This window comes from Leptosomus discolor, unplaced genomic scaffold (genome assembly GCF_034619465.1).
Source record: "Leptosomus discolor isolate bLepDis1 unplaced genomic scaffold, bLepDis1.hap2 HAP2_SCAFFOLD_93, whole genome shotgun sequence".
Lineage (NCBI taxonomy): Eukaryota > Metazoa > Chordata > Aves > Leptosomiformes > Leptosomidae > Leptosomus > Leptosomus discolor.
In genome coordinates, this window is record NW_028237874.1 from 407,147 (window position 1) to 431,969 (window position 24,823).

General features: G+C 65.5%; 1 protein-coding gene across 1 annotated transcript; it reads right to left on the reverse strand.

Moving 5' to 3' along the window:
- Nucleotides 1-5,092: 5,092 nt before the first annotated feature.
- SLC12A5 (solute carrier family 12 member 5) lies at nucleotides 5,093-21,293 on the reverse strand. Its single transcript, XM_086481246.1, has 26 exons — nucleotides 20,995-21,293; nucleotides 19,140-19,248; nucleotides 18,783-18,914; nucleotides 18,440-18,586; nucleotides 17,770-17,824; nucleotides 16,622-16,752; nucleotides 16,176-16,417; nucleotides 15,885-16,096; nucleotides 13,579-13,746; nucleotides 12,516-12,614; nucleotides 12,284-12,341; nucleotides 11,404-11,578; nucleotides 10,385-10,503; nucleotides 9,989-10,087; nucleotides 9,736-9,855; nucleotides 9,464-9,568; nucleotides 9,211-9,379; nucleotides 8,102-8,297; nucleotides 7,848-8,017; nucleotides 7,637-7,768; nucleotides 7,358-7,465; nucleotides 7,060-7,182; nucleotides 6,792-6,979; nucleotides 6,424-6,438; nucleotides 5,710-5,843; nucleotides 5,093-5,184 (listed from the first exon to the last, which is right to left on the reverse strand). The coding sequence occupies exons 1-26, from the start codon at nucleotides 21,291-21,293 to the stop codon at nucleotides 5,093-5,095; spliced, it is 3,597 nt and encodes a 1,198-aa protein (XP_086337372.1).
- Nucleotides 21,294-24,823: the final 3,530 nt, after the last annotated feature.

Genomic DNA, 24,823 nt, shown 5'->3' on the forward strand with positions numbered 1-24,823 from the left:
AATGTGGGAACTGGCCCTGGGGAGAGGCTGTGCCTCTCCTGATGTTTTTCTTCCTCTGCAATCTGCTGCTCCTGTCGGGGCTCGCTCCCTGTCCTGGAAGCGGTAGCAGCCACATGCCAAATGGCTGTGGAGACCCTGGAAGCAAGTGAAAACTCCCCATGCAAGTAGTGAAGGGTGTAATAAAATCATTTATTGCATTTTGTGCAGACAGGAGTCTAGAAAAATGAATACAGTTAAAGCAGTAAAGCATGAACAGGGAGCATTCAACAGCCGAGGAGCCACTCCTCCTTTAATACCTGCACAGAGAACATGGGGTCTGTACTGAGGCGGCCTAATGCACAATACTGAAACACTCACAGAAATTAAATGCAAGCCTAATACTCTTTTTTTTTTTTTTTTTTTTTTTTTGGTTTGCAACCTGTTTTATTTACAAGATTTTAAACTTAATTGCATTGCTCTGCACACAGATTCTCTAAAACACAAAGCATACTAGGTCACTACATATCTATTGAAATATTGCACTCGAATAAAAGTCACTTGAATGGACGTAGAACATCTAGCTACAGTGACTAAAAGATCATTGAATGAACTGACTTTGTGATAACATTCATAACAAATATATTGCACATGTAGCACAGAAAGTGGTGTAACCAGCAAATCCCAGACCTTTTGGTCTTTCTGCTAGTTTTTAGTCCTGCTACACAGAGGAGGGTCTTGACTCTTCTAGTGCAACTCTTACCCTCGTGCAGAACCTCGTCCTTCCTCTGGTCCAGCCATGGACTGACACCAACCCAGGCTGGACGTGCCTGCACCTCCTGCAAGCGCTGGCTTGCGGCTTCTCGCCTGTACGCGCGGTGGCTGCAGCGACCTGAGCTGCTGCTGCGTGGGGGGGCCTGCGCCCGTCGAGCTGGCCGGGACCAGGCATCACCCGCTCGGCGCTCCCGCAGCAGGAACCGGAGCACACGCCATCACCGGGCCACGCTGTGCCATCACCACCTGCTGCGGGCCACGCTGCGCCCCACCATCCTGGCGGGTCACATCTGCTCGGCGCTGCTCCCGCAGCAGCCCGCCTGCAAACAAACTTGGGGGTCAAGACCTTCCTGTCTGGAACAAAAACCGAAACGTGTCTGCGCATGTGCCAAGGAGGAACTTGCATGTCTACCAGAGGAGGACACTGTCTTCACCAAGGTGGAACGGCAGAAGGGTGCTCCATGGGGAAACCGAACACTCACAGAGGCCAAACGTGCAGGGCTGGGTTTGTAAACTAACATGCAGTGCTGTCTGCTAAAACTGGCCCTCTCCAGCCGATGGCGAGCGAGAACTCGCTGTGGAAACCAGCACCTTTCTTGCCAGAGCCAAATTTTGCCTGGCAGGGGTGTTGAGGCAGCCCTGGCTCTGTCTAGAGCTGTGCCCCAGCTCTTGCTGGAGGCTGAGGGAGGGGAACGCCTTTGCTTAGCAGTAGTGATGGGAAGGGCTCGCCTTCCTGCTCCCTGGGGGAGCCGGGACTGCGGCGTGACCGCGGGGGGGTTTGAGGTGGTGCTGAGGGGGAATAGGATCTGTTGGTGATGCTGGGGAGGTGATGAAGCAAACCTCTCGGGAGAGAGCGTGCCGTGGCCTGCTGTCTCACCGCTGCTCTGTGGACAACGTCACTCCCTGCCACCCTGTACCTGCAGATGAAGGAAGGGCTCTGCCCTGACACTGCGAGGGTGGATGCTGCCTGCAGCCTCAGCAGAGGCAAGTGCTGGTGGCTGCTGCTGCTGCTGCTGCTGCTGCTGCGCGTAACCCACCTCTGCACTCGGGCCCTCGGCGCTGACCCACTCCATGCACCGGGGCGGGAGGAGACCCGACTCACTGCTGCACAACAGCACCCGCAGCTGCAGGCCCAGCGGTGTGGCAGGGCAACAGCCAAGCTGTGATAAGAGGGTGACTGCAGGGAGCGGGTGGCGTCTTTTGGAGAGGCAGAGCAGCTGGCAAGAGTCCTAGGCCCAACAAGCGTGGTGCTAGCATATGAGATGAGTGGGCAGGTTGCTGTGCATGCCTCCCCCATTGCTGCAGAAGGGTCTCAAATAATTTTGGGAGGTTGGAAACAGCACGTGAGCTTGTGTGCAGTGGTGTAGGACCAGCTCCAAGGGGCAGAGCAGCTAGACACTGGCAAATCCTGGTTCCCGTGGGGCTGCCCTTCCTAAAGCTAAAGGAACTGCCTGCTCCGGAGCGGCTGGGGCAGTGGCAGGACCAGAGAGTGCTGCCCTGTGCACCTGCACCGTTCATCAGCCTGGAGCTCCTCTGCCAAAACCAGGTCTTGGTTCATCCTGATGGTCACCTCCTGTAAACGCGGAGCTCCCCATGCCCTTGGGACAAGCTTCCACACCAGAGTCTGCAGCACAGACCAATGCAGCCGTGCAGGTAGCTGAGCTACCATGGCAGAAAGTCTGGCTGTGGCTGGGTCTGCTGCTGGAGAGAAGGGAGGCACTTTGGGAGTGATGGAAATGTAGAAGCAAGGTATGAGCAGGCACAGTTGCGCAGCTGGGGCTGTTTTGGTCTGGGAGTGTGTCCAAGTAGAATCTTAAAGCAAAAAAACCAACCTAAAATCACAAAACCCACTGCTTTTTATCCAAGCAGCCACTAATAGCTTTGGCCTGGACCTGGAGGAGCGGAGGAGCTCGGCAGAGGGAGCGGGGCCTGGAGCCATCCGGTGCAGAGGGACCCTCCTGCTCTCTGGAGCCGAGGGCTGCGTCTGCTCTCGGCTGGCAGGAGGGACGGGGCTGGACGCTGGGACCAGCCGGGGCTGCCCGTGCCAGGCCAGAGGCAGCTGCTGCCGGGCCACGCGTGGGAACGCTGCGGCAGCACCCGCTCCTTCTGCGCCAGCCGGGGGGCTGCGGTATGGGGGGCACTGGGGAGCCGTTCAGGGGGGACGAGGAGACGAGTGCTTCAGTGTGGGGGGCTCAGCTGTGGCCGGGGAACAAAGCGCTGCTGCTTTGGGCCAGGCTGGTGCAAAGCAGCTGGCACTGCCAGGAGAGGACAACTCTTAGCAGGCTGCACTTCGAGTGGAAGCTCAAATCTGCTGTGAAACAAGTTCAGAAAAGTCTGTGACTTCCTTTTCCCTGAAAACTCTGAAGAAGCTAAATTGAGAAGAGAATGAACCTGGCCCTTTCCCAGGGGCTGCCGGTGGCCGGGGAAGGCTACAACCTCCACCACCGCTCCAGAGCACTCGGTGCGACGGAAGGGCGCCCGTTTCGTGCAGGAGCAGCCCGTCTCGGCTCTCCATCCCCGCGGCCTGGTGCTAGCAGAGCCCTGCATCTCTCCGAATAGATATAGATCTCTATATATAGACTTCATCTGGTTCTATTAACATAAATATGATCACTTTAAAAATACACGTACTGTATTATGTACACTATGTACATGGGGCCGGGGCAGGCGCCAGTAGGTGCCCTGGCTGCCCTCGGCACCGCTTCCTGCGTGGTTCCTGGAACCATTCACATTTGTTAAAAGCTCCTCAGTTTCTCTGGCGTGAGAGATGCTGGGGGGTTGGGGACAACGACAGGGGGGAGACCCTGCAGCTGCTGCCAAAGGTAAGAGGTGTTTGAACTGTCCCGGTGCGCCTTGCCGCCTGCATGCGGGGGCTGCCTGCTGCGGCGTGGGCCGGCCGGAGGGGACAGGCTTCAGGCTGCAGCGGCCGCATGGCCGGTGCCTGGGCCACCCTGGCCGGCTGGCTGAGGGGAGGGAGTGCCGTGATGCCAGGGGGCAGTGGGACCCCTACAGCCACCCCTCGCTGCTGGGTCTGGCCGTGTCAGACCAGGCAAACAGACTTTGCATATGTTACGATTACGCACAGATCCAGACTTTCCTACAGCCCCAGGGCAGCGTCTGCGACCGCCTGGGGCTCGGGCCGGGTTAGCAGCGAAGCCCTGGGGAGCAGCAGGGAGCACAGCGGGGCACTGGGGACCCGGACACACATGCAGGTGCTGGGATCAGCTGGGCTGGCCAGTGCCACGGGCCTGAGAGCCCCCAGTGCCCCCCAGTGCAGCGGGGTGGGGGAGTGGGGTGGGGTGGGGCGCAGGATGGGACAGGACTCCCCTGCACCTGGGCCAAGAGCAGGCGCTGGTGCCTCAGCGGGTCAGCAGCACCCACGCAGCTCCAGCAGCCGGAGGTGGCTCTGGCTCACGCTGCACACGGCAGGGCCTCAGCTCGGCTCTGGGCACCGCAGCTCCATGCCGCAACCGTGGCACAAGCACCAGGAGAGCACCAGAGCAGAGAGAGCCTGGAGTCAGTGGGGAGGGGGACAGAGAGCACCCCCTCCACTCACTCCAGGACAGGGCTCGTGCTGTCACGGGATTGCTGTGCTCCACCACCTGACCCCTTGCAGCTGCCCCCCGCCCTCTGCCCCCTCCAAACCATCACGCTGCATCTCCACAAGCTCGGCCCATGGCCTCCAGAGACGGGTGGCACCGAAGCAGCAGCAAGGTGGGGCTGTCCAGGTCCATCCTGGCGAGGGGCGGCCGGGGTCGGTGCCGTGGGAGGCAGCCCCGGGCGCTGCCAGAGGTGGGGAGAGGAGCGTCCGGCAAGGAAAGCGTGCTGGTGGCCTCTCTCTTCTCCCAGCGCCTCGCTGGGGAGGCAGGGCGCAGGCGGCGGGCGGTCACAGGGCACGGGGCACAGGCGTGTCCAGCCAAGCTCCGCGCAGGGGTAGCGGCACGGTGGGGTTGGGCACCCGTCTCGGCACAGCCACCCTCCTGCCCGGCCGGGGGCTGCAAGCAGCAGTGCTGGGGCTGGCGGCGGGGCTGGCCCTGCCAGGGACGGGCGGTGGCGGCAGCGCTGGGCTCGGGTGCTCAGTCCGCGGTACACTGTATATATTTATATATAAACAAGGACAGCAGTGCTGTGATGTTGCAATGAGGAACAGCTGCTCTGGTGCTGGATGCTCCCGGAAGATCTGGTGCTGCAGTTCGAATGGAGAGATCAGGGGCACGGCCAAAGCCAGGTGAAGTTTCTGTGCACCGGCTGCCATCAGGCCTTCCCTCCTCCCCTCCAGGCGCACGGTGCAAAGGGGTGGCGGGGCTCTCAGCGTGCAGACAAACCTCTCTCGCGCGCTGTTTCAGGAGTAGATGGTGATGACCTCCCGGCCCCCACCACGCACCAGGAGCACTCGGTCCAGGTGCTCCGTCAGCACCTCCAAGAACTCCATGTCTGCATGGCTGTCAAGGAGGACCAACGCCACACTGGAGCCTAGGGACAGCCCTGCACCATCTCTGCCCACCCTGCACCCAGGGAGCCGAGCCCACGGCACTGACACCCCCACAGCAGAGCCGGGAGCCGGTGGGGCCAGACCCAGGGCCAGGCTCGAGCCGAGAGGCTGGGAGAGCCCACCCGCACCGGCACTGCACGACAGGGACCGTGGCTGAGCCCGCCCCAGCGGGCAGCAGAGCCTGCAGATCTCTGCCCACACCCCCACGATGTGCCCCTGCACTCATGGCCCCACCACCTGTCCCGCCTGTGCCGCCTCTGCTGGACAGGCAGGCTGGTGCCAACGCCAGCTGTCGGACCCAACCAGGTGCAGGAGGCATGGGGGGGCAGGCTCAGGGGCTAGACCCATGCCCTTGGCACCTGCCTGCAAGATCCACCAGCCTTGGGGGAGTCGTGGCCCCCTGCCCCCTCTTGCAGAGAAAGAGTCTTGGCCCAAGCCCCAAGGCAGCAGCCCCACGGGAAGGATACAGTTCTCGTCTCCTTTCCGGTTGCGGGGAGGCCCTGGCATGTTCAACAGGACCAGCTTGGCGTCCTGGGACTTCTTCACGATCACCTCATTGAGCTTCACGGCCGTGTGCATCCTCCGCACGTTGGACTGGTTCCTGGGGGTGACAGCACGTGTGGGCACAGCTGGCCTCGAGCCCCACACCGGTCCCAAGGGGCCACGGCACGCACTGGCCTCCTGCCCCAGAGGGGGCTGGGGCTGGGCTGCAGCACGAGCTTGGGGTGCAGCAAGCTTTGCCCGGCGTGGCCGCTGGCAATTCTGAGCCCACACCAGCAGCCGTGAGCTGCAGGGCCACGCGCTGTGCCCGTGGGCAGCGGCATGCCGTGGCTGATCGGGGCTGAGCTGCGTGGGAGCGAGCAGGAGCAGACGGCACAAGCACCACCGCGGGCGCCTGAGCCCAGGCTCGCTGGGAGCTGCCGGCAGCGTGACGGGGCAGACGGGGAGCATGCGGCGCGGGCACTGTGCGGCATGAGGAGCCCGCGCAGGGGCTGGCAGCCGCGGCCCCCGCGTGTCACCCAGGTGAGCCGTCTAGCACCATGCCAGCAGCAGCTGTCGCGGTGCACCGAGCTGCCCCCGTGCACGGGGGCAACCCCAATGGCTCCGGGTGCGTTGCCCCGTGAGTGGCGGCCCAGCTTCCCCCGCCCTGGGACCCGGCACCCAGCCAAACCCAGACTTACAGGTTCTCCCACTCCCTGCCAGGAGCATGATGAGGCCGGGGGCAGAGGGGGGGAGAGAGAGAGGGAGAGAGAGAGAGAGAGAGAGAGAAGAGGTGAGCCGGGTGCGAACCCCAAGTCTCCACAGTGCGCACTGCCCAGGTGCCCCGTCCCTTGCCACCATGGGTCTGTGCAGGGACCCCACCCCACCTCCCACCCAGCCCCTCTGCAGGGGCGAGCTCAGGGCGCCCGGGCTGCCGGACCCCCTCCTCAGAGCAAGGACCGAGCTGGTGCTGCCGGGGCCCTGCCTGCCCCCGCCTGGCTGGGGTGGGCAGGGATGGCCGGGGATGCAGGGCATGGGTGGGATGGGGTGGCAGCACACGGGGCCGTACGGCTTCATGTTGAAGAAGTCCTTGATGCCCTCAGGGCTGACAGGGCTCTTGCTCTTGTTCTTCTCTGCAACAGACTTCTCCTTGGTCCAGGTGAGATGCACCTTCTCAGGGGCCGTCTCCACCTCATCACCAGGGGACTGGGAGCTGCTGGAGAAGGCGGTAGCATTTTTGTCGTGGATGAGCTGGACCTGCAGAGAGGAGAGGGAGGTGGTGGGCAGGGGCTGGGACCAGCCGCCTGCCTGGGCCCCGTCCTGGTGCAGCCCCTCACCTCCTCCTCCGGCTTCTCCTCGCCGTCGCCCACCTGCTCCTCGGGGACGCTCAGGCGCAGGCGTGTGTTGGCTGGGTTCTTGCGCCGGATGGAGCCGCGGGACTCATCCGTGATGCTCTGGATCTGTGTGGGACAGGGTCAGCCAGTGGAGTTGGGCAGAAGAGGGCTTGGCTGAGCAGACCCCAGCCTGCAGCCTCGGCTGCACGGCGGAACGAGTGCGCAGAGCTGTGAGGCAGCTCGGTCAACAGCACAGTCACCATGGGGGCCAGATCCCACCCAGGCTGTCCTGCGGCCTCACCTCCCGCTCCCGCTCATTCTTGGTGAGGTGCATTTGCTTGAGGATCTGGGAGCGCTGCTCCATCACCAGTGTCTTCTCATAGGTGTAGGCAGAGATGTCGCTCTCGTGCTGTGGGGTGAGACAGGCTGAGCTGCACCCACTGCTCCCAGCCTGGCCCTGCATGTCTTTGTGGACCTATGTGTCCCCATGGTGCTGCATGTCCCCCCCATGGCAGGGTCTGTCTGGCTTTCTCACATGCAGCATCCCAGACTGCATCACACGCCCCGACCCAGCACTCACCATCTCCACCACCTCCACCTCCGCGGTGATGCGCAGGTGGTACAGGAACGTGGTCAGGTCCTTCTTCATCTGGATGCTGTTGTCGTCAATCTGGGCCACCGTGAAGATACGCATCTTGCACTTGCGCCAGACCTGCGAGGGAGGGAGGCATGGGCACGGCTCGGCGGGAACAGCCCCGGCCCCCTGCCCCACACTGTGGGGCCCAAGCTACCTTGTGGTGCCGCAGGAGGAAGGGCAGCAGCATGAGCATCCCCCCATCATGGACAATCCACCAGACATCGATGTGGCCCTCTGAGAAACGCTCCTGGTTGCCCGGGAACATGGCGACATTCTTGGCCACCAGCAAGGCCAGGTGCCCAGCCGTGGTCTCTCGCACCAGCTCTGGGAGGGGAAGGGCCACGTCAGCCGGAGCGGCTTGCAGCCCCCTACCCCAGCCTGGCGACACCCACCCTCCACGGTGCCTACCGATGAAGTTCCTCCAGGTCTGGTGGTCCTCCTTCTGGCGCCAGCTGCGGGGCCAGCCCACCAGCACCGTGTTGTGCTGCAGCCCCCCCAGCCCGCTGGACTGGATGAGGTGGGACATGCCGTCCCGCAGGTTGGAGGAGATCACCACCTGGCAAAAGCCCTTCACCTTCTCCGCTTCCATCAGCCGGCGGATGGACTGTCAGTGGGAGAGAGCGGTCAGAGACTGCAGGGCCCCGGGACAGGCACCTGCTGCAGGCACCGGCAGCAGCACCCTGGCCAGGCGGGGTGTGGGGTGTAGGGTGCAGAGTATGGGGTGTAGGGTGCAGGGTGCAGGTTGTAGGGTGCAGGTCCCTGCGGGGCACCCAGGTCTCGGTGCCTCACGGCAGGTGGGCAGCTCCGGGCCAGGAGGGGTGAGGCCCGGCGGTGAGCGGAGCTGGCTCACGGCTCTGTGCCACGCCGAGCGGAGGTGTCCCCGTGCCAGGGCTCTGACGGGCAGCGGAGCAGCAATTAGAGTTATTTACTCAGAGAAATTATAACATGTCTGCATGGGAGAGAAACTGTTTGCTTCCGAGGGCTTAATCTCATTAATGTGCCACTCGGCTGGTGCGGAGGTGTGGGGGGTGGGGAGGGCTCTTGCTCCAGCGGGGAAAGGCTCCCGTCTCCCACCCTGCCTGGCACCGGGGCCACAGGGGCCATGGGGGCCTTGGGGGCTGTGGGGAGGGTCGGGGCTGCAGCGGCTGTGGGGGCTGTGGGGCAGACGAGGGGCTGCTCAGCCCAGCAGCCCCTGGCTGGGCGCCGTGCTGGGCCGGGCCGGGCCGTGCTGTGCCACGCCGAGCCCCGCAGCAGCTGGCTGAGACTGGGACTAGTGCCCAGCTGGTGCTGGTGTCTCAGGGAACTGGGGAGGCGGGCAGGGGTCCGGAGGTCCCTGCAGTGCCCTAAGCACCAGTGAAGCGTGGAATCTCCGGGCTCTGCCTGCTGCCGTCCTGGTGCTCTCCCAACCAGCCAAGGCCACCAGCCCTGGCCATGGGGCAGAAACGCCTCCTGGCTCCTGAACATGGCTGTGGGCACCCAGCACCGGCAGAGCCCGGCCCAGCACGGGAAACTCTCACCTCCTCTGCCCTCTGCGCCTGCGGGTGGTTGTCCAGGAAGGTCCCTTCCAGCACAGAGGCCACGATGGTGAGGCCCTTGCCAGCCTTGAGCTGCGACGTGAAGGACAGGAGCTGCGGGTGCACCACGTTCTGCTCCTGATCCCCGCGGACCAGGACCAGCAGCTGCGGCCTGGAAGGACGGTCCTGCAGTCAGTGCCCACAGCCTGGCTGGACCCTGCCCCGGCTGCCCCGGCCCCCCCTGGCCCGGCCTCACCTCCAGTTCTTGGTGTGTGGGGGACCCTCCTCCAGCCGCAGCAGGGCGTAGCGGGCTGCGCTCAGGGACAGCCCCCGGATCCCGTCGCCCCACTCCTTCTCCGCCCTGCAGGAACCATCAGTACCTAAGGGATGCCCGTGGCTCCAGCCACAGAGCACCATGCCGGCACCTCGGAGCAGCCCGGGACGAGCAGCCTGGGGGAGCGGAGCAGCCCACGCCGAGGGGCAGCTCTCCGTGCTGGCCAGCGGCTGCGGCACCTCGACTACCCTTACCCGCGGTACTCGATGTACTTGTAGATGAGGCCAGCGATCAGCATGGCGACCAGTGCATAGTACCAGGAGCAGATGAACATTAGCGCCAGGCAGAGGCTCATGCCCAGGAAGGACAGGGTCCTGCAGAGAGATCCACGCTGTCAGTGCGCCCTGGACTCTGCAGTGGTGCCGGGGTCCCCAGCCCAGGGTGGCCCGGGGCGGATGGCAGGACACCCTGTCCTGTCCGTTCCTGTCCCGTCCCCTCCGGGCTCACCAGTGGTAGTAGCGGAAGCGGGGCCGCCAGTTGGGCGTCCGCAGCAGCGTCTGCACTGCACACGCCAGGTTGACGAACATGTAGCACATGAGGAAAAACCTGCAGACAAAGTGCGAGGCTGAGCCGGGCACGCTGGGGTGGACCGCGGCCACAGCCGGGCCCTGCCGCACCTCCCGGCCCCAGGGTAGCCAGCGCTGGAGCAGACCCCACCAACAGAGCGCGGAGCCGGGGACGTGGAGCAACCCGGCCCCAACAGCAGGCGAGGAGGGTCCCTGGGCTCCCTGTGGTGCTCCCCTCTTCCTGGGCAGGGGCCAGGGGGGCAGGGGCCAGGGTGGCAGGGGAGTCCCCGTCCCCACCCCAAGGAGCAAAGACCCGCATGTGCCACCCGCTGCCTACATGGAGAGGATGGGAGCCACCTCGTCCAGGGAGGCGATCAGGATCCCGATCTCGCAGATGCAGGCTGTGAGCAGCAGGGCCCACGTTGGCTCCCCGTTGGCTTTGCCATGGCCGAAGACCTGGGAGTAGGGGGATGAGAGCGACATGTCAGGGCTCTGTGACACTGGTGCTGTGCAGCCCTCGGCGAGGGTCCTTGGCACAGCCCAATGGGACCGGACCCTCCCATTTGCCCAGCCCTAGACGGAAGCAGGGCCTGGGTGCAGTGGGGCCACGCAAGCCCCACTGCGAGCTGGCACACATCCTGAGCCAGGTCGCACTGGGGGAGCGGTCCCAGGGCCGGCGGGACTGGCTCCCACTGCCAGTACAGCCTCGCTCCTGGCAGACCCCACGGTCTTCCCTGCACCAAAGTGGCCCCTGTTCCCCTGGGACCCCCCGCCCAGGGATAAGCCTCAGCTCAGCCTGGCCACAGCCAGCGTGGAGTCGGGCACCCTGTGCCAGGGACAGACATGCTCCCGGCGGAGAGCAGCTCCTCTTGCAGCTGCGAGGACACGGAGCGGGGCGGGGGGGTCCAGGCGCAAGGGCGGGGGGCCGGGGGCACATGTCCGGATACATTAGGGGGTGCAGGCGGCATGAGCGAGCAAGAGCTCGGGCTGGGGCTGTCAGGGTGAAGGAGGGAAGATAAAATTAGCCTGTTCTTCCCTGGGGGGAGCTGTCGGGTTGGATTTGGAGAGATGAGGTTGTGAGAACGCGTCTTTAGAGAGCAGATAAAATATGAAGCGGCACAGCAGTGGGGGGAGGGGATCCTGACCTTTCCCGGTGCTCTCCTCCCACCGACACCACAGCCAAACCTACCATGGCCACCCACTGCTGCGCTGCCGGTGGGATGAGGACAGGGCAGCCAGGCTGCTCCGGCAGGCAGCGGTGCTGGGAGGAGGCAGCGCAGGTGCCCACCAGTCTCCCACACTGGTGGCTGCAGTGTGTGCTTGGGGCCTGTGGTGCTGGGCTTGGGGGACACCTACCCTGAGGAAGGGCACGATCCCGTCCCTGGAGATGGCTTGCAGGAGGCGGGGGGCTCCAGTGAGGCTCTGCAGCCCAGCCCCACACGTGGAGAAGAAGGAGCCGATGACAATGACCCATGGGGACGGCCACGCCAGGGTGCCAACCACCAGGTTCCCATTGACAGCTTCACCAAACCTGCGGGGCACCAGCATCACCTGTGGCTCTGTCCCATGGCTGAGCTCCTAGAGCACCAGCACCGGGGCAGGTTGGCCACCGAGAGACACCACCACGGGGGGGACGGGACAGGACTGGGGAAGGGCCCTGGCCCGGCCGCTGAAAGCCCCCACCCCCGTGGGAGGGAGCAGGGTCTCAGGTAGCTGGGGGTCTGTCCCCATCCCCCTGCTGTGACCATGGCGGGGGAGGTGTGGGACGGGGGCTCCCCAGCCCCTGTGCCAGGAGGAGGCCAATTAAGGCTGCGTGCGGTTGGATCCCGCTTGTGTTGGTGCTGGCGACCCAGAAGTGTCACCTGCCGCGTGCAGCGAGCTGGGCTGCCCCAGATACACCGGCAGCGCAGGCAGCCCTGCCTGTTGACAAACAACCGCGCTGCCTGCAGCCCTGGAGTGGGAGGAAGGGCTGCGGATGTGCAGCAAGACACAGTCAGGGCACATGCAAGTCCCCAATGCCTATTACAAACTTCCCCTCCGCCGCCCCCCCCCCCCCCCCCCCCCCCCCCCGAGAGCCCCCTCCATTCCGGTGCTCTCACCCTGGACCCCCCATAGACCCTCCAGCGCCACCCCATGTGTCCCAGCTGCAGCCCTCATACACCCCCAACCTCCCCCCAGCTCCCGGGGGGTTGACAGCCTCCCCCCACGCCTGCCCTGCATGGCCCCAGACACTCACTTGTCGCGCAGGACGACCCCCTCGATGCACGCCCCAAAGAGCACGACAGAGCTGATATCTGCCGGACGGTCAAGGAGAGCCAAGAGGATGCGGAATCCTGCCTGCCCCCCATCAGCAGGGCACTGGGACCCCCATCCCAGCCTAGCAGGGCACTCGAGCAAGTTGGCCCCGTGCAGCGAGCCCGCCCGCCCTCAGTTCCACGGCCCAGGCTCGGGCGAGCCCTGAAGGATACAGACCGCAGAGGTGGTGGCGATGGCCAGGATGGTGCCTGTGGGGATGGACTTCTGGGCGTCCCGCAGGTCTCCGGAGCGGTTGGAGCCAGCCATGATGCCTGGTGAGAGAGGGGACAGTGCCACGGTGGGCAGAGCTGCAGCCTGTGCCTGTCCCAGCAGCAGGGCACCGGCTCAGCGGTGTGCCAGGATGGGGAGCAGGCACACATCTGGCAGCGGAGCGGGCACTGCCGTGGCTCAGGGCCCCGAGCCTGCTCCCCCCGCCCCCCCAACACTTCCCCCGTGAGCCGCAGTCTGAGGCCACTCAAGGATTAGGCTCAAAACGCTCTTAAGTGACTTCTTGCATTAGCCCTTAATTAGCTCAAGCAGGGACGCTGACTGCAGCAGTGACAGGGACAGGGTCCAGGCCTGGCGCTCCACTGGGAAGGCAGGAGGCCAGGCTGGGACATGGCTGGCACGTCCCAAGGGGCGACCCATGCTCCTGCTGCGGCAGTGGCCAGGGCGGCCATCACACCTCACCCAGCAGGGCAAGACCCTGCAGCCGGGACACGGCCACCTGCAGTGCGTCACTGGGGGGACACACACAATGCCAAAACCAGGACCTGCCGGTACATGGGCACCGGGCACGAGGGCAGCAGGGTCCATGTGCCGAGCAGCGCTGCAGGGCCTGTCTGGCTGCCGGGACTCCTGCAGCGCCAGACCGTGGCAGTGATCGCCATGCCCGGGACAGCCCTGGGGGTCCCACCAGCTCTGGCACCAGGAAGCTGCAGGTGGGACTGCAGCAGGACTGGGGCGGGGGGGTGGGCTCCTCCACCCCCGGGGAGCTATAAATACTGGAGCCACGGGACGTCAGCGCAGCGCCAAGCGGCACCGTCAGATCTGGAGCGTGGGTGGCTGCGTGGGAGGCGCAGGCTGCCATCCACCCGCCGCCGCCACCACCGCACCCAGCACCCAGCACCCAGCTTCGGGGGCAGGAGCACATGGGGCTCCATGGGAGCACGCCCTGCAGCACGTGCACCAGCCGGTGCCCCGCGGCACGCCTGGCACGCCAGCGGCAGCTCCCACCTGTGACCGAGGGAAAGTAGATGCCGACGAGCAGGGTGAAGTAGGAGGTCATGTCGCTGAAGACGTAGGGCTGGTCCATGTCCACCGGGGTGTCGGGGGGGCTCACGGAGGGCAGCCCACGCTTCTCCACGATCACGCCCTTGGTCAGATAGGAGCTCCACAGGTTCTCTGCGAGGAGGCAGGAGGCCAGGCAGCGTGGCTGGCGTGAGCAGGTGCCAGAGGGCTGCCCGCACCCAGCACAGCACCATCCCGCCCCACAGCCCAAAGGGACGGAGCACAGGGGCATCCAGCGCTGCCACCCCCCTGCCCTGGCCTCACTGAGCAGCCGGAGCAGCCGGGGCTGCTGGCATCTGGCGGGTAAGGGACGGGACATCCCCAGCCTGTCACAGATGTGCAGAAACACCGGGCCTGGGGACAGGCCCGGCAGCGCGGGTGGGCGACCAGAGCAGGTCTGTCCTGCCGCTGCCATCATCCCTGCAAGATACTGGAGCAGGTGACACAGGACAGCAGTAGCAAATAATTAAGAGGGTAATATAATTAATGCTGATCAACACAGGTTTAAGGAAAGTGGATCGTGTCAAAGTAACTTGATAATGTTTTTGATGGGATTACGAGTGCGGGGCTGATGTAACAGGCTCAGTGTCCCTCCACGTGCTGCCTTGGCCGCAGATCGCAGTGAGAAACTGGAGCAGCAGAGAGCAGTCAGCGCCCAGGCACGGCCGACAGCCCTCGGTGCAGGATCGCACAGGGGCTGCTGAGCAGGTCCAAAGGGACCAGCCCCAAGCACCCGGTGCTGAGCACCCCTCCCCAATCGCTGACCTCCCCTGATGGCTCTCGGGTGACAGATGGAGCTGGCAGCCCCCACTGACACAGCCCTGCCCGGCTCATCCTCCTGGAAAGGCACATTTCTCCCTGAGGGAGACCCAGTGCCTGGGGCACAGCCAGCCCAGCGCCTCTGCCGGGGCCACATGGTGACAGCCCATCTCGGGACGCTGCCAGCCCAGTCACCCTCACTGCCCCAGAGCCGGGTCCTGGCTTTGCCCCGCACGCCCCAGATGCAGGAGTGTTTCCTGCCTGCTGCCCTGACAAAGACCGGCCTGCCCGCCAGGCCACAGCGTGGGACACCGCCAGGACCCTCCTGAACACCCAGAGAACGCGCTCCACCACATCGCCGCGACACGGCCTCGCAGCCACAGCCCAAGCACTTAGAAAAGTCCAAGCTCCCGCACCTGGGTTCACGCAGCCGCTGCAGCAGGGATGGGCTGGAGCAGCCCCGCAGCCACCCTGGCACAATCTCAGCCTCAGTGCCCGGCAGAGACACAGCCGGGGCTGCCCCACAGGAGTCCCAGCTGCGCCTGGGTGCCCCAGCCCCTGCCCTGCTCCACTCCACAGGAGCTGCCGCAAGCTCACCGCATGCACCCGCCCTGCTGCACGGCCAGCACAGCCACCGCTCCGACACCCAGCCTGGCACCGCGGGAGCACCCAGCCCAGCCACTGCACCGGGCAAGGGCCGATCCTGCCTGCGGCTCTGCGAGCAGGAAAGCCCAACAAGGTGCTGCACTCCTGAGCCCCAACACCCACCCTGGTGCAGGAGCACCCGGAGCAGGTCCTGTTGGCACAGCCCCACAGAGCTGGGGTCTGCAAACGCCCTCAGCGCAGCACTGAGCATCAGCCTCCACCACCCATTGTGGAGTGTGAGCACCTGGCAAATGTACCAGCAGCTCTGGAAAAACAGGTCAAAAGTGGCTCCTCCCAGCAAATTCACGAGTTTTTCTGCGGCCCTGGCCACTCTCCCAGCACGGCTGCGGCCGCAGCAACAAAGTGCCCCCAAGGGGCGATCACTCCTTGTGAAACCTCAGATCGATACCAGCCTTTCCAAAGGCCAAGAAGAAGCAGAGGGAGGATTTATTCCTCTCCAGCCTTTGGGCATCCTTCAGAGCCATCCTGCTGTGGTCTGGCGGGCACAAACCGCGGACGGGCGGCCGCAGTGCCCAGCTCGAGCGCGGCTCTCTGCACCTGGGGGGGCAGAGCAGCTCATGGCAGGGACCTCCCGCACACCACTCACCTGGACGCAGCACTGCCCACCCGCCACCACACCACCTGCCTGGCATGCCTGAAGGGCCGTCCGCCTGCCCGCATGATGGCCACCAGTGGCACCAGCCCCTCCACCAGCCCTGCCAGGCATGGCCACTGCCCCACCATGGCTCCCCTGGGGCTTGTCCTGCATCTCTGTCACCGCGCCCACATCCCCACACCTCCATCCCCGCTCGTCCGTCCCTGTGCCTCTGTCCCCATGCTGTGCCCACCTTGGATGAGGCCGCTGGCAGCACCAGGGATGCCCTCGATCTCAGTCACGTTGTTCATGGTGAAGTACTCGTCGCAGGTGGCGTTGAGGAAGCGTGAGGTGCAAAAGAGCTCCCAGAGCTTGGAGCCCACCGTCTCGTTCCCCTCCACCACCATCTTGGTGCAGAGATCAAAGCCGTGGCGTGAGAGGGTCCTGTTGCCCAGGAGGCAGATCCTGGGGGGGCGAGGCAAGCACTCAGCTGTGCGCCCACACACCCCAGCCCTGCTGCAGCCCCATAGGACGCCGTACTCACGGGAAGCTTGGCGGGTCGAAGGCCGACTTGATGACACCGGCGTAGATGGCGAGGATGGAGAGGATGACGCAGCCCAGGAAGACCAGGGCAAACTTGTTGACGTACTTGACCCCCACGAAGACCACGGTGGCCATGCAGGTCAGCACGCAGGTGCCATACACGCGCATGTTGTTGAGCATCGCAGCTGCCTCCCCACTGGCGTCCTCTGCCTTGAAGATGGCCATGGCCGGGAAGATGTAGGCCTGGGAGAGAATCATGGCATCACTGCCTGGCTAATGGCCCCACGGAGGGGACCCCGAAGAAGGGTCCCTTGGTCCCACGGCAAAGCCTCAGCTCCCTCAGCTCATGGGCCATGAGGAGCAGGCAGCACAGGTAGGCAAGGGCAGAACTGCCCTGCCAGGACCTGAGCACTCAGCACCACGCTGGGGGAAGGACCAGGCACGTACCAGTAGGATTTCGATGGTGCCCAGGATGTACATGGCGCCGGCAAAGGTGGTGCCCAGGTAGAAGCAGAGCCCCACGGCCCCACCAAACTCAGGTCCCAGGGAGCGTGAGATCATGTAGTAGGAGCCACCCGCTGCCAGAGAGAGCAAAGGTGGGTCCCAGCCAGACCCCAGTGGCACCCCCAGCCCTGCTGGGCATCCCAGAGGGCAGGATGGAGCCAGGGCAGACCTGGACCCTGCTCCAGCACAGAGCAGGACACAGTCCCCAGGGCTGCAGAGCAGCAGGAGCGGCCACACTGGCAGAGCCGTTCCTCAGGAGCCCAGCAGCCAGGTGTGATGGTCACGGGGACGCATGTCCCCTGGGATGCCAGACAGGCACTGGAGCCCCAGGGACATGGGCCATGCCCTGCTCCGTCCTCCCGGAGGAGCCGTTAGAGCCGGGCTGCCGGGATCGATGGTCCCACCGTGGCAGCAGGATGATAAATAGCTTTAATTACACCTGCGCTGGGGCTGTCAGTGCCGTGCCCAGCCTGTCAGACCAGCCAGGCTGGTGCAGATCGCCTGCTCCCAGCTCCCCGGGGCTCTGCAGGGCTGGACATGCTCTGGGGAAGGTAGCCCAGGGCCACCTGTGTGGCCAGACCCCGCCGGTGCCCCCCCAGTGCGAGGGACCGCACGCAGCAGTGTCCTCGCATCTGGCATGGCTCGGGGAGGCCAGCGGGAAAGGCTGCCCCACTGCCCAGCCCGTGGCACCCGGCACGCCCGGCTCCCCATCCTCCTGCCAGCATGTCTCCCCGGCTCCCCCCGCGGCCTCGCCAGTCTGGCGGAGGGAGGAGCCGCGGCTGGCGGCTCTCGCTGCCATCTGCACCTCGCGGCTCTGGGGACGGGTGGCGGCTCCAGCTCTGTGCTCCCCCTGGGCCACGGGAAACACGCGCAGGCTGGTGGCAGAAGGCTGGGGAGAGGCTGGCGGCGATGTCCACCCTCCTGTGCGCGGCATGGGGCAACCCGAGAGCTCGGCCAGTGTTGCCCAGGGAGCGGGACAGCCTCAGGGGATGCTCTCTGGGAAAAGCCCTTTGCCACCCAGGCGCCCGACACCGGTGGGGAGCCAGCTCCCCTCGCCCGCAGCACACGCCCTGACACGGGCCCGGCTCTACCTGGCACCACGCCGTTGGTGGCGATCGCGCTCATGGAAATGGCCGTCAGCATGGTCTGCGGGAAGAAACACAGTGTTGGCACCTGGCAGAGCTTCCTCCTTGCTGGGGCAGAGGGACAGATGGGCAGGAAGGGAGAGCTGGGGCTGCGCTGGGACAGGGGGCTCCCCAGGGCCACGCTGAGACGTGCCACAGGGCCAGGATGGTCAGGGAGGAGAGATGGATGGATGGATGGATGGATGGATGGATGGATGGATGGATGGATGGGCAGGGTTGCTGGCTGGCAGTGCAGCTCAGGGACTGAGCCCTTTGGAGGGACTGGCAGCACTGCGAAGGACAGGGCGTCCCCAGGCTGTCCTGGATGCTTGCCCATGTTCAGGCCCCCAAGCCTCTGCCTGGGGGTCGCCGTCCTGGCAGGATGGCTCGCTGCAGCATGGCATACAGGGCAAGGGCAGGGGATCCCCGCCACATCCCCCTTCCATGGTAGCTACGATCTGGGTCGCTGTTTGAGCACTGTTCTGATGATGATTCCTTTGGGCAGCCGAAGGCTTCTCCTTGCTCTAAGTGGGGCAGGGGCAGGGGCACAGGCAGGTCAGGGCAGGGTGGGCTGGCAGCTAGTGCACCTCTCTGTAGCCTGGCTGGTGACCCCCAGACCCCGGGGATCGTCACTCACACACGAGCAGCAGAGGAAGACCATGCAGAAGGACTCCATGATGCCAGCAATCCCCACCACCCAGGTGAGACGCAGGAAGAGAATGACCCCGAAGATGTTCTGGAGGCAGGGCAGGTAGACGCCCATGAAGGTGCCCATCCGCGGGGCCTGCCAAGGGAGCGGGCAGCCATCAGGGCTCAGGGGCCCGGCTGTCAGAGGAGCGAGGGGTCCCACTCCTCCTTCAACACAGCCAGGGACCCCTGGCTGGGGCTGAGGGGCCTGGCTGTCCCTGGCGCAGCCCATGGCCCAGCACTGCATGGGCAGGGGCCGGGAGAAGGGGCTGTGTCCCTCCTGCATCCCTCACCTGCACTGGCTTCTTCTTGCCCCCATCATTGTTCTCGGCCTCCTCATGCTCCCGGCTGCCCTGTGGCAGGTTGGTGTAGTTGGCCAGCCCGCTCAGCAGAGAGGAGACCATGGGGCTGGTGTCCATCTCCTCCTGCAGAGAGCAGAGCCCCGAGCTGTGAGAACAGTCTCTTGGGACCCCGGCCAGCCCCGGGACCCAGGGACTTCCCCAGATCCTACCCCACCACCTGCCCCGGCAGCTGGGGGAGGCTCTGGTATGTTCCGGTGCCGGGGGCATGGGTTGGGGTGCTGTGGGACACCTGCTTAGCTCAGGACCCTCCCCAGGGACCCTCCCTGCCCCACCACCTGCGCACCCTACCTCGAAGAGGGCCATGTTCTTGCCATCATACTCTTTGCCCTTCTCCAGGTCCGTGCTGTTGATGAAGGGGCTGCTCTCCTTGGGATTGCCATCGCCTGCAGAGACACCGACGGGTCAGCCAGGCAGCCCCCAGCCCGTGCCCCAGCCCCACTGTGAGGGGTCACGGCTGCACCCCAGCTCCTGCGGGAGGGCTGCTGGGGCTGTGGGCACCATGCTCATGCCCAATCCCAGGACAGGCGATGGCAGATCCTGCATCCCAGCCACCAGCATTACCTCCCACACCACGCATGGGCAGGGGCCACCCGTCCCCAGGACCACACGCTGCCCTGCCTGGCCAGGCTGGCACGTGGATCCACCAGAGCGCATCCACGCAGTGAGGTGAGCGGTGTGGATCCAGGGGGAACCCTCCCGGCGGGACGGCTGGCAGCAATAACTCACAGCACGGGGCACCGACGGGTGAGCATGCTGGGGCTGCCTGCAACTCTGCGTCTGCAGGGGCAGGATCCAGCCAGGTGCTCAGCGTGCTACCAGAGGGGGACGGTCCTGGTGCGGTGCCTAGGAGCAGGGCGAGTGGCTGGATGGCCGGTCCTGCTCCCTGACATGCACCACAGGAGCAGGGGCCGCGGCCTCGCTGGCTGTGCCGCAAGGCAGGAAGGCATCTGGCGGTGCCGTCACCGAGGGCAGGTGCTGCCCGGGGCAGCAGAGCCGCCTGCAGCGGTGCAGAGCCTGCAGAGCTGCTGGGACAGGGCTGCGGCTGCTCGCTGCATTAACGACCTCGTGCAGAAGAAACCCGGAGTCGGCTTAATAGCAAGGAAAACAGCCGAGCTGCAGAGCAGCAGAAATAAATCAGGCTGGAAATGGAGCGGCAGCGAGGATGGTGCCACCGGAGCGGCACAGCCCTGAGCAGAGGCCCAGATGGGAGGGGGGCAGGGGCCACACGGGGCCAGGGAGTCAAAGAACATGGTGCTGGGCAGAGTGGTTTGGAAACTCGGGCAGCTGGGCCTCATCCCTGGCCCTGGGCAGGAGGAGAGGGTCTCCACGTCACACACCCATGCCCACTGCCATGGCCCCACAGCCAGGGCAACGACACTGCTGGCGGCAGCAGCACCACAGGGCAGGCTGCCTGCATGGGCAGGGTTACAGACCTGCTCTGCACCCCGGACCCAGGGCAAGAGCCATCCCCTCCACTGGCCTTGAGCCCGGGAGCGCCCGGACGCACAGGGACGGTGCAGGGACCACCCTTGGGCCAGGGCGGTGCAGCCACCCACGCACCGCAGCAGCCCCAGGACAGACCCTGCGACCGCTTGGAGCAGCCCAGTCCTCTGAAGACCACCTTCCTCCTGCCAGTTGACTCATATTTGGGATCCTGGGAGCCAGTCTGCATGTGTGTGGTGGTGATTCACCACCTGCAGTTTCCCTGGCAGATGTGGCGCTCCTGGCTGACTGAGAGGTGAAGCCCCAAGTGCCACAGGTGACACTGACCCGCAGGCTGGCCCCCCACCTCCGGCCGGTCCTGGGCTCCTCCGGTGTGGGGCAGCGGGGCGGCAGTGTCCCTGCAGGCACAGCCAAGCCGCGGGGCAGAGCCCGCAGGCTCCTCCTGCGCGGGAAAGGCCATGGCAGCAGCACTGGGACACCCCAACCCACGGGTCTGGCCAGCCTCACTCCACAGCCCCCTCGGACACGCGCCCAGCACCGCGCGCTGCACCGCCAGCACATGCCCTGCTCCTAGACCGCCACGGAAGGGGGCACAGGAGGTTCTCAGCATGGACCTGACATGCTCCTTGCTCCGGGTCTGGTCTAAAGTGCTGCACCCGATGCTTGATAGGGAACAGCGGTGGCGTGGGCTGGCACCCACCTGCCCACCACAGCTCCCACCCCCCAGCACCGCCGACATGAGATGTCCATCATGCCAACAGGGATGCCCTCCCAGCCAACGGCGGGGCCTGTCCCCAGCACGGGGGTGCGAAGGTGCAGCGCCAGGGGTGTCCGGAGCCCACCTCTCCCCTGGGACCGAGCGGGGCCGGGTGGCACCTCGGGGGCACGGGCAGCCTGGCCGGGGGACGTGCTCACAGCCTGGCGAGACCCTGGGACCCCACCGGGAAAGCGGCGCCCGCGGGGGCCTCGCCTCGCCGCCTGGTACCCGGCCGACGACATCACCGTGCTGGTTTCCATGGCAACGGCGAGCCACGGCCGCCTCGGCTCCCGCTCTTATGTAACCGCGCAGGCGGCCGGACGCCGGCCCCGCATGGCACCCGCGCCCTGGCCCACCGCTGCCCGATGACGATGGGGCCGAAGCCCCTGGCCCCCCGGCCCCGCTGGCCCCCCGGGACTGGCACTGCCCAGCTCCGCACAACAGGACGCCAGCGGCACCCCAGGGTGCCCACACTCCACACCTGCCGGCACAACAGCACCCGAACCTTGCAGTCCCTCCAGCCCCCTGGCCTGGGACACCACCGCTCTCTGGCACCGCAGGGACCACAGCCCTGTGCTGGCATCGCCTGGGCTGCCAGGGCTGGCCCGGGGCACAGGAGCCCCTCGCCTGGTGATGCAGCCAGGAAGACCATCACCGGCAGAGGCCCCGGACTGGTGGGAAGTGGAGACATGGGGATGTGTGTGTGGCACAGCTCTGGCATCCCCGGGGCACAGGTCAGGGGGACCCCCAGCTACTCGCCTCACCCCTGGCCACGCAGGCTGGAAGGAGTTAAGCACCAGGGCTGCGGGGTCCCAGGTGACAATGCTCTCCCCGCTCCTGCCGGAGACCATTTTGCCGCAGAGGGGCTGGTGCAGCCTCTCCCCGGCAGCTGCCACAGGATCCGTGGTCTGTGCAGGCAAAGGCAGACAGGGGCACCACAGCCCCTCCTGGGCAGGGCCCACCTGCCACCCACCTGCCACTGCCGCAGTCAGTCCCTGCTCGGTGGCACCGAGAGGGTGACACCGCCTGGCTGCAGGGACACGTGGGACACTGCCAGGTCCCCCCGGTGCCCAGTGGGCCTGCTGGGGCCCCGCTCCCACAGCACAGCCTGGGGACGAGCCTCACCGGGGCAGGAGCGCAGGACAGAGCTGGGCAGCACCGAGGCTGAGCAGCCCGGTCTGGGAGAGGCGGCATGAGCAGAGCAGAGCCAAGCCGTGCCAGGCTTCGATCCCGGCGCTCAGCCGCCCCCCTCCCCAGGGATCACTCAACGTGAATCGGCCTTTTAATTTGCTGCGGCGGCTGGAAGGGCTCGCGGCGGGATTGCTGGCAGGAACCTGCAGCCCTGCTGTGGGCATCGCAGTCCTGCTCGAGGCAGGGGTTGTCACCAACCCTGCCTGCCCAGGGCATCCCAGAGGCGACCCCACTGCCCAGGCCAAGGGACCATCCCTGTGCCCCTGGGAGCTTGCCTGCCCCACAGGGTGGCTCTTGGGCTGCAGCACCTGCCACAATTTGATCTCCTAATGGCTTTTTACTCAGCCCTAAATTGGGTTGGGAAGCATCATGTCCCTTATCCCAAATCCTCCCTAATCGCTTTACATGGCGCAGGGCACCAAACACTGGCTCGGGGGGAGGCCAGAGCACCAAACCCTATGGGCTAATTAACCAGAGCTGCTGCCGGGGCTGCTGCCTGCTCCTGCCCGGCCGTGGCCACCCCGTCCCCTTTGCGGCACACCACGAGGCCGGCTCCCTCACCGCTTCCCTGCATAGTGAGACCTCACTAGGGATACCAGGTGCTGGGGCTGTGGCACCGGGGACATGGCGAGGGCAGCCCCCGGCTCCACGCTCCCCCTGTGCCTCCGTTTGTGCTCATGCAGCACCCCGGGGCCCACCGGGTGCTGGCACAGTGGTGCTGACAGTTCAGGGACTGCCTGCACAGGCCTGGTCACTGCACCGCCCCTCTTGGGGCTCCCACCCGTGCCCTGCACCAGCCCCACCAGGCCCAGGAGCAGCAGCAGTGCAGTGGCTGCTCACAGGGCCTGGGGACACCCCGGGGCTCCCCTGGAAGGCGCACGGGGCACCTTGACTTTTGCCAGAGCGTTCAACTGCATGGGCTGGTGAGCAGCCTCCTCCTGCTCCCCCGGGCTCTGCCTGTGGCCGGCAGCAAGGTGCACCCCAGGGTGACCCCAGCAGCCTGGCGAGGACACGGATGAACACGTGGTCCTGGCTGATGTCCCCAGCTGCTCCCGTTTTGCAGGAGCTGCTGGCCAGGGAGGCTACAGTGCTGTTCTGTCGCCCCGCGCCACCAAGGGCACTTGGCTGCACACTCACTGGCCTGGCCCTGGGCTGCTGGCCTGCGGGTGCCTAAGGCTGATGGGGATGGCACCTCTGCTCCCTCCCAGGCTTCCTTCTCCCCTGAGCAAGGGTATCCGCCAGCTGTCCCGGGTAGGGTAACCCTCAGAAAGGCCACAGGGCCCCGTGGCCCCTGCCGAAGCAGTGACCACCGGTGGCTGAAGCAGCGTGCATGACAGTACCAGTTCCCGGCTGCAGCACGGCGGTGGGATGCTCCACCCACGCCGGGGCTGCACTTTGCCCCTCCAGCCGGCAGGCTCACTGAGTGGCCTTTTGGGCTGGATTCTTTCACTGCCTGACCCAAATTGGACCAACTGCTACTTCAGACCTATCCTCTTCCTTCCTAAACCCGGGATTATCCTCCCTTTGATCAGCCGGCCCTGCAGGCACAGGATTTCCAGCACAGGCGTTTTGGCTGCTGCTTTAAACAGCTTCCCAGATTCTCCGACAGCCCAAGCCCTGCCTTGCAAATGGCCGTGGACACAAGCTCCAGCAGAGCTCCCGGCCCCAGGTCTCCCCTCCTTGGGCTGGAGTGCCGGCACGGCAGCCTGCAGTGGGGCTGCGCCTGGCATTTCTACACCCCGAACAGAGAAGAGCAAGCTGCCAGCCTGAGCACTGCAGGCAGCAGCCCTGCCTGCTCCCCTGCTCCTCAACACCTCCCCAGAGGGTCTGTGACCAGCCCAGCCCTTGCTGGGCTGCCAGGGCTGGAGCCCTTCCAGCCCTTGTCATGAGGCTCTCACAGGCTGTCCATAGCGGGGACCTGAGCGGGGACACTGCTTGGCCTTTCCGACAGAAATGGCCGAAGTGGCACCCAGCCTTCAGCAGCTCCACGGGGCTCGGCAAGTTGTGCTGAAGCAGCCGGGATAGGGTGGGGGTGGGCCTGTCGGCATGCAAGGGCTCTGCCACCCCCCAGCTCATCCATGGTCCTCACAGACAGACCCCGCACAGGGATCTCAGTGTGATCCTCGGGGGGGGGGGGGCAATCCCACCCCCTGCAGCAGCCCCCCTCGACACGGGTATGGAGGACCCTCCCGTGCCCTCCCAAGCCCCCCAGGACCCCCGCCTCCTCCAGCTCCACACCCACCAGGCCCCAGGGCACCATCTCGCCAGGCCCAGCTCCAGGGACAGTCTGCCTGGTCCATCTGTAGTGGACCGTGTCCAGCCCCCCCCGGCAGACCCCAGCAAGGCAGAAACACTGCCACCACGCCGCCGACAGTGCTGCGATGGAAACGCAGTGAGCAGGATAGACCCTGGTGATGCAGAGGGCAAGGGGAGGGCAAGAGCTCAGGGAAGGGCACAGCTGGGGGCCAGTGCACCTCCCCCCAGCCCGGCAAGGTGCCCCCAGAAGACTCCTGCCAGCCCTGACCTTGAGTGGAGCCGTGAATAAACAAGCAAATAAATAGGCTTGCGTCAGCGGAGCAGA

Excerpts from the sequence above, each read along its gene's own strand:
- SLC12A5 (XM_086481246.1), bottom strand. The coding sequence starts at position 21,293 with ATGTCGTCGGCCGGGTACCAGGCGGCGAGGCGAGGCCCCCGCGGGCGC. Across the intron at positions 18,587-18,782 it reads GCAAGAAGAAGCCAGTGCAG|GCCCCGCGGATGGGCACCTT; the intron begins GTGAGGGATGCA and ends CTCCCTTGGCAG. Across the intron at positions 11,579-12,283 it reads GGGGTCGTCCTGCGCGACAA|GTTTGGTGAAGCTGTCAATG; the intron begins GTGAGTGTCTGG and ends GGTGCCCCGCAG.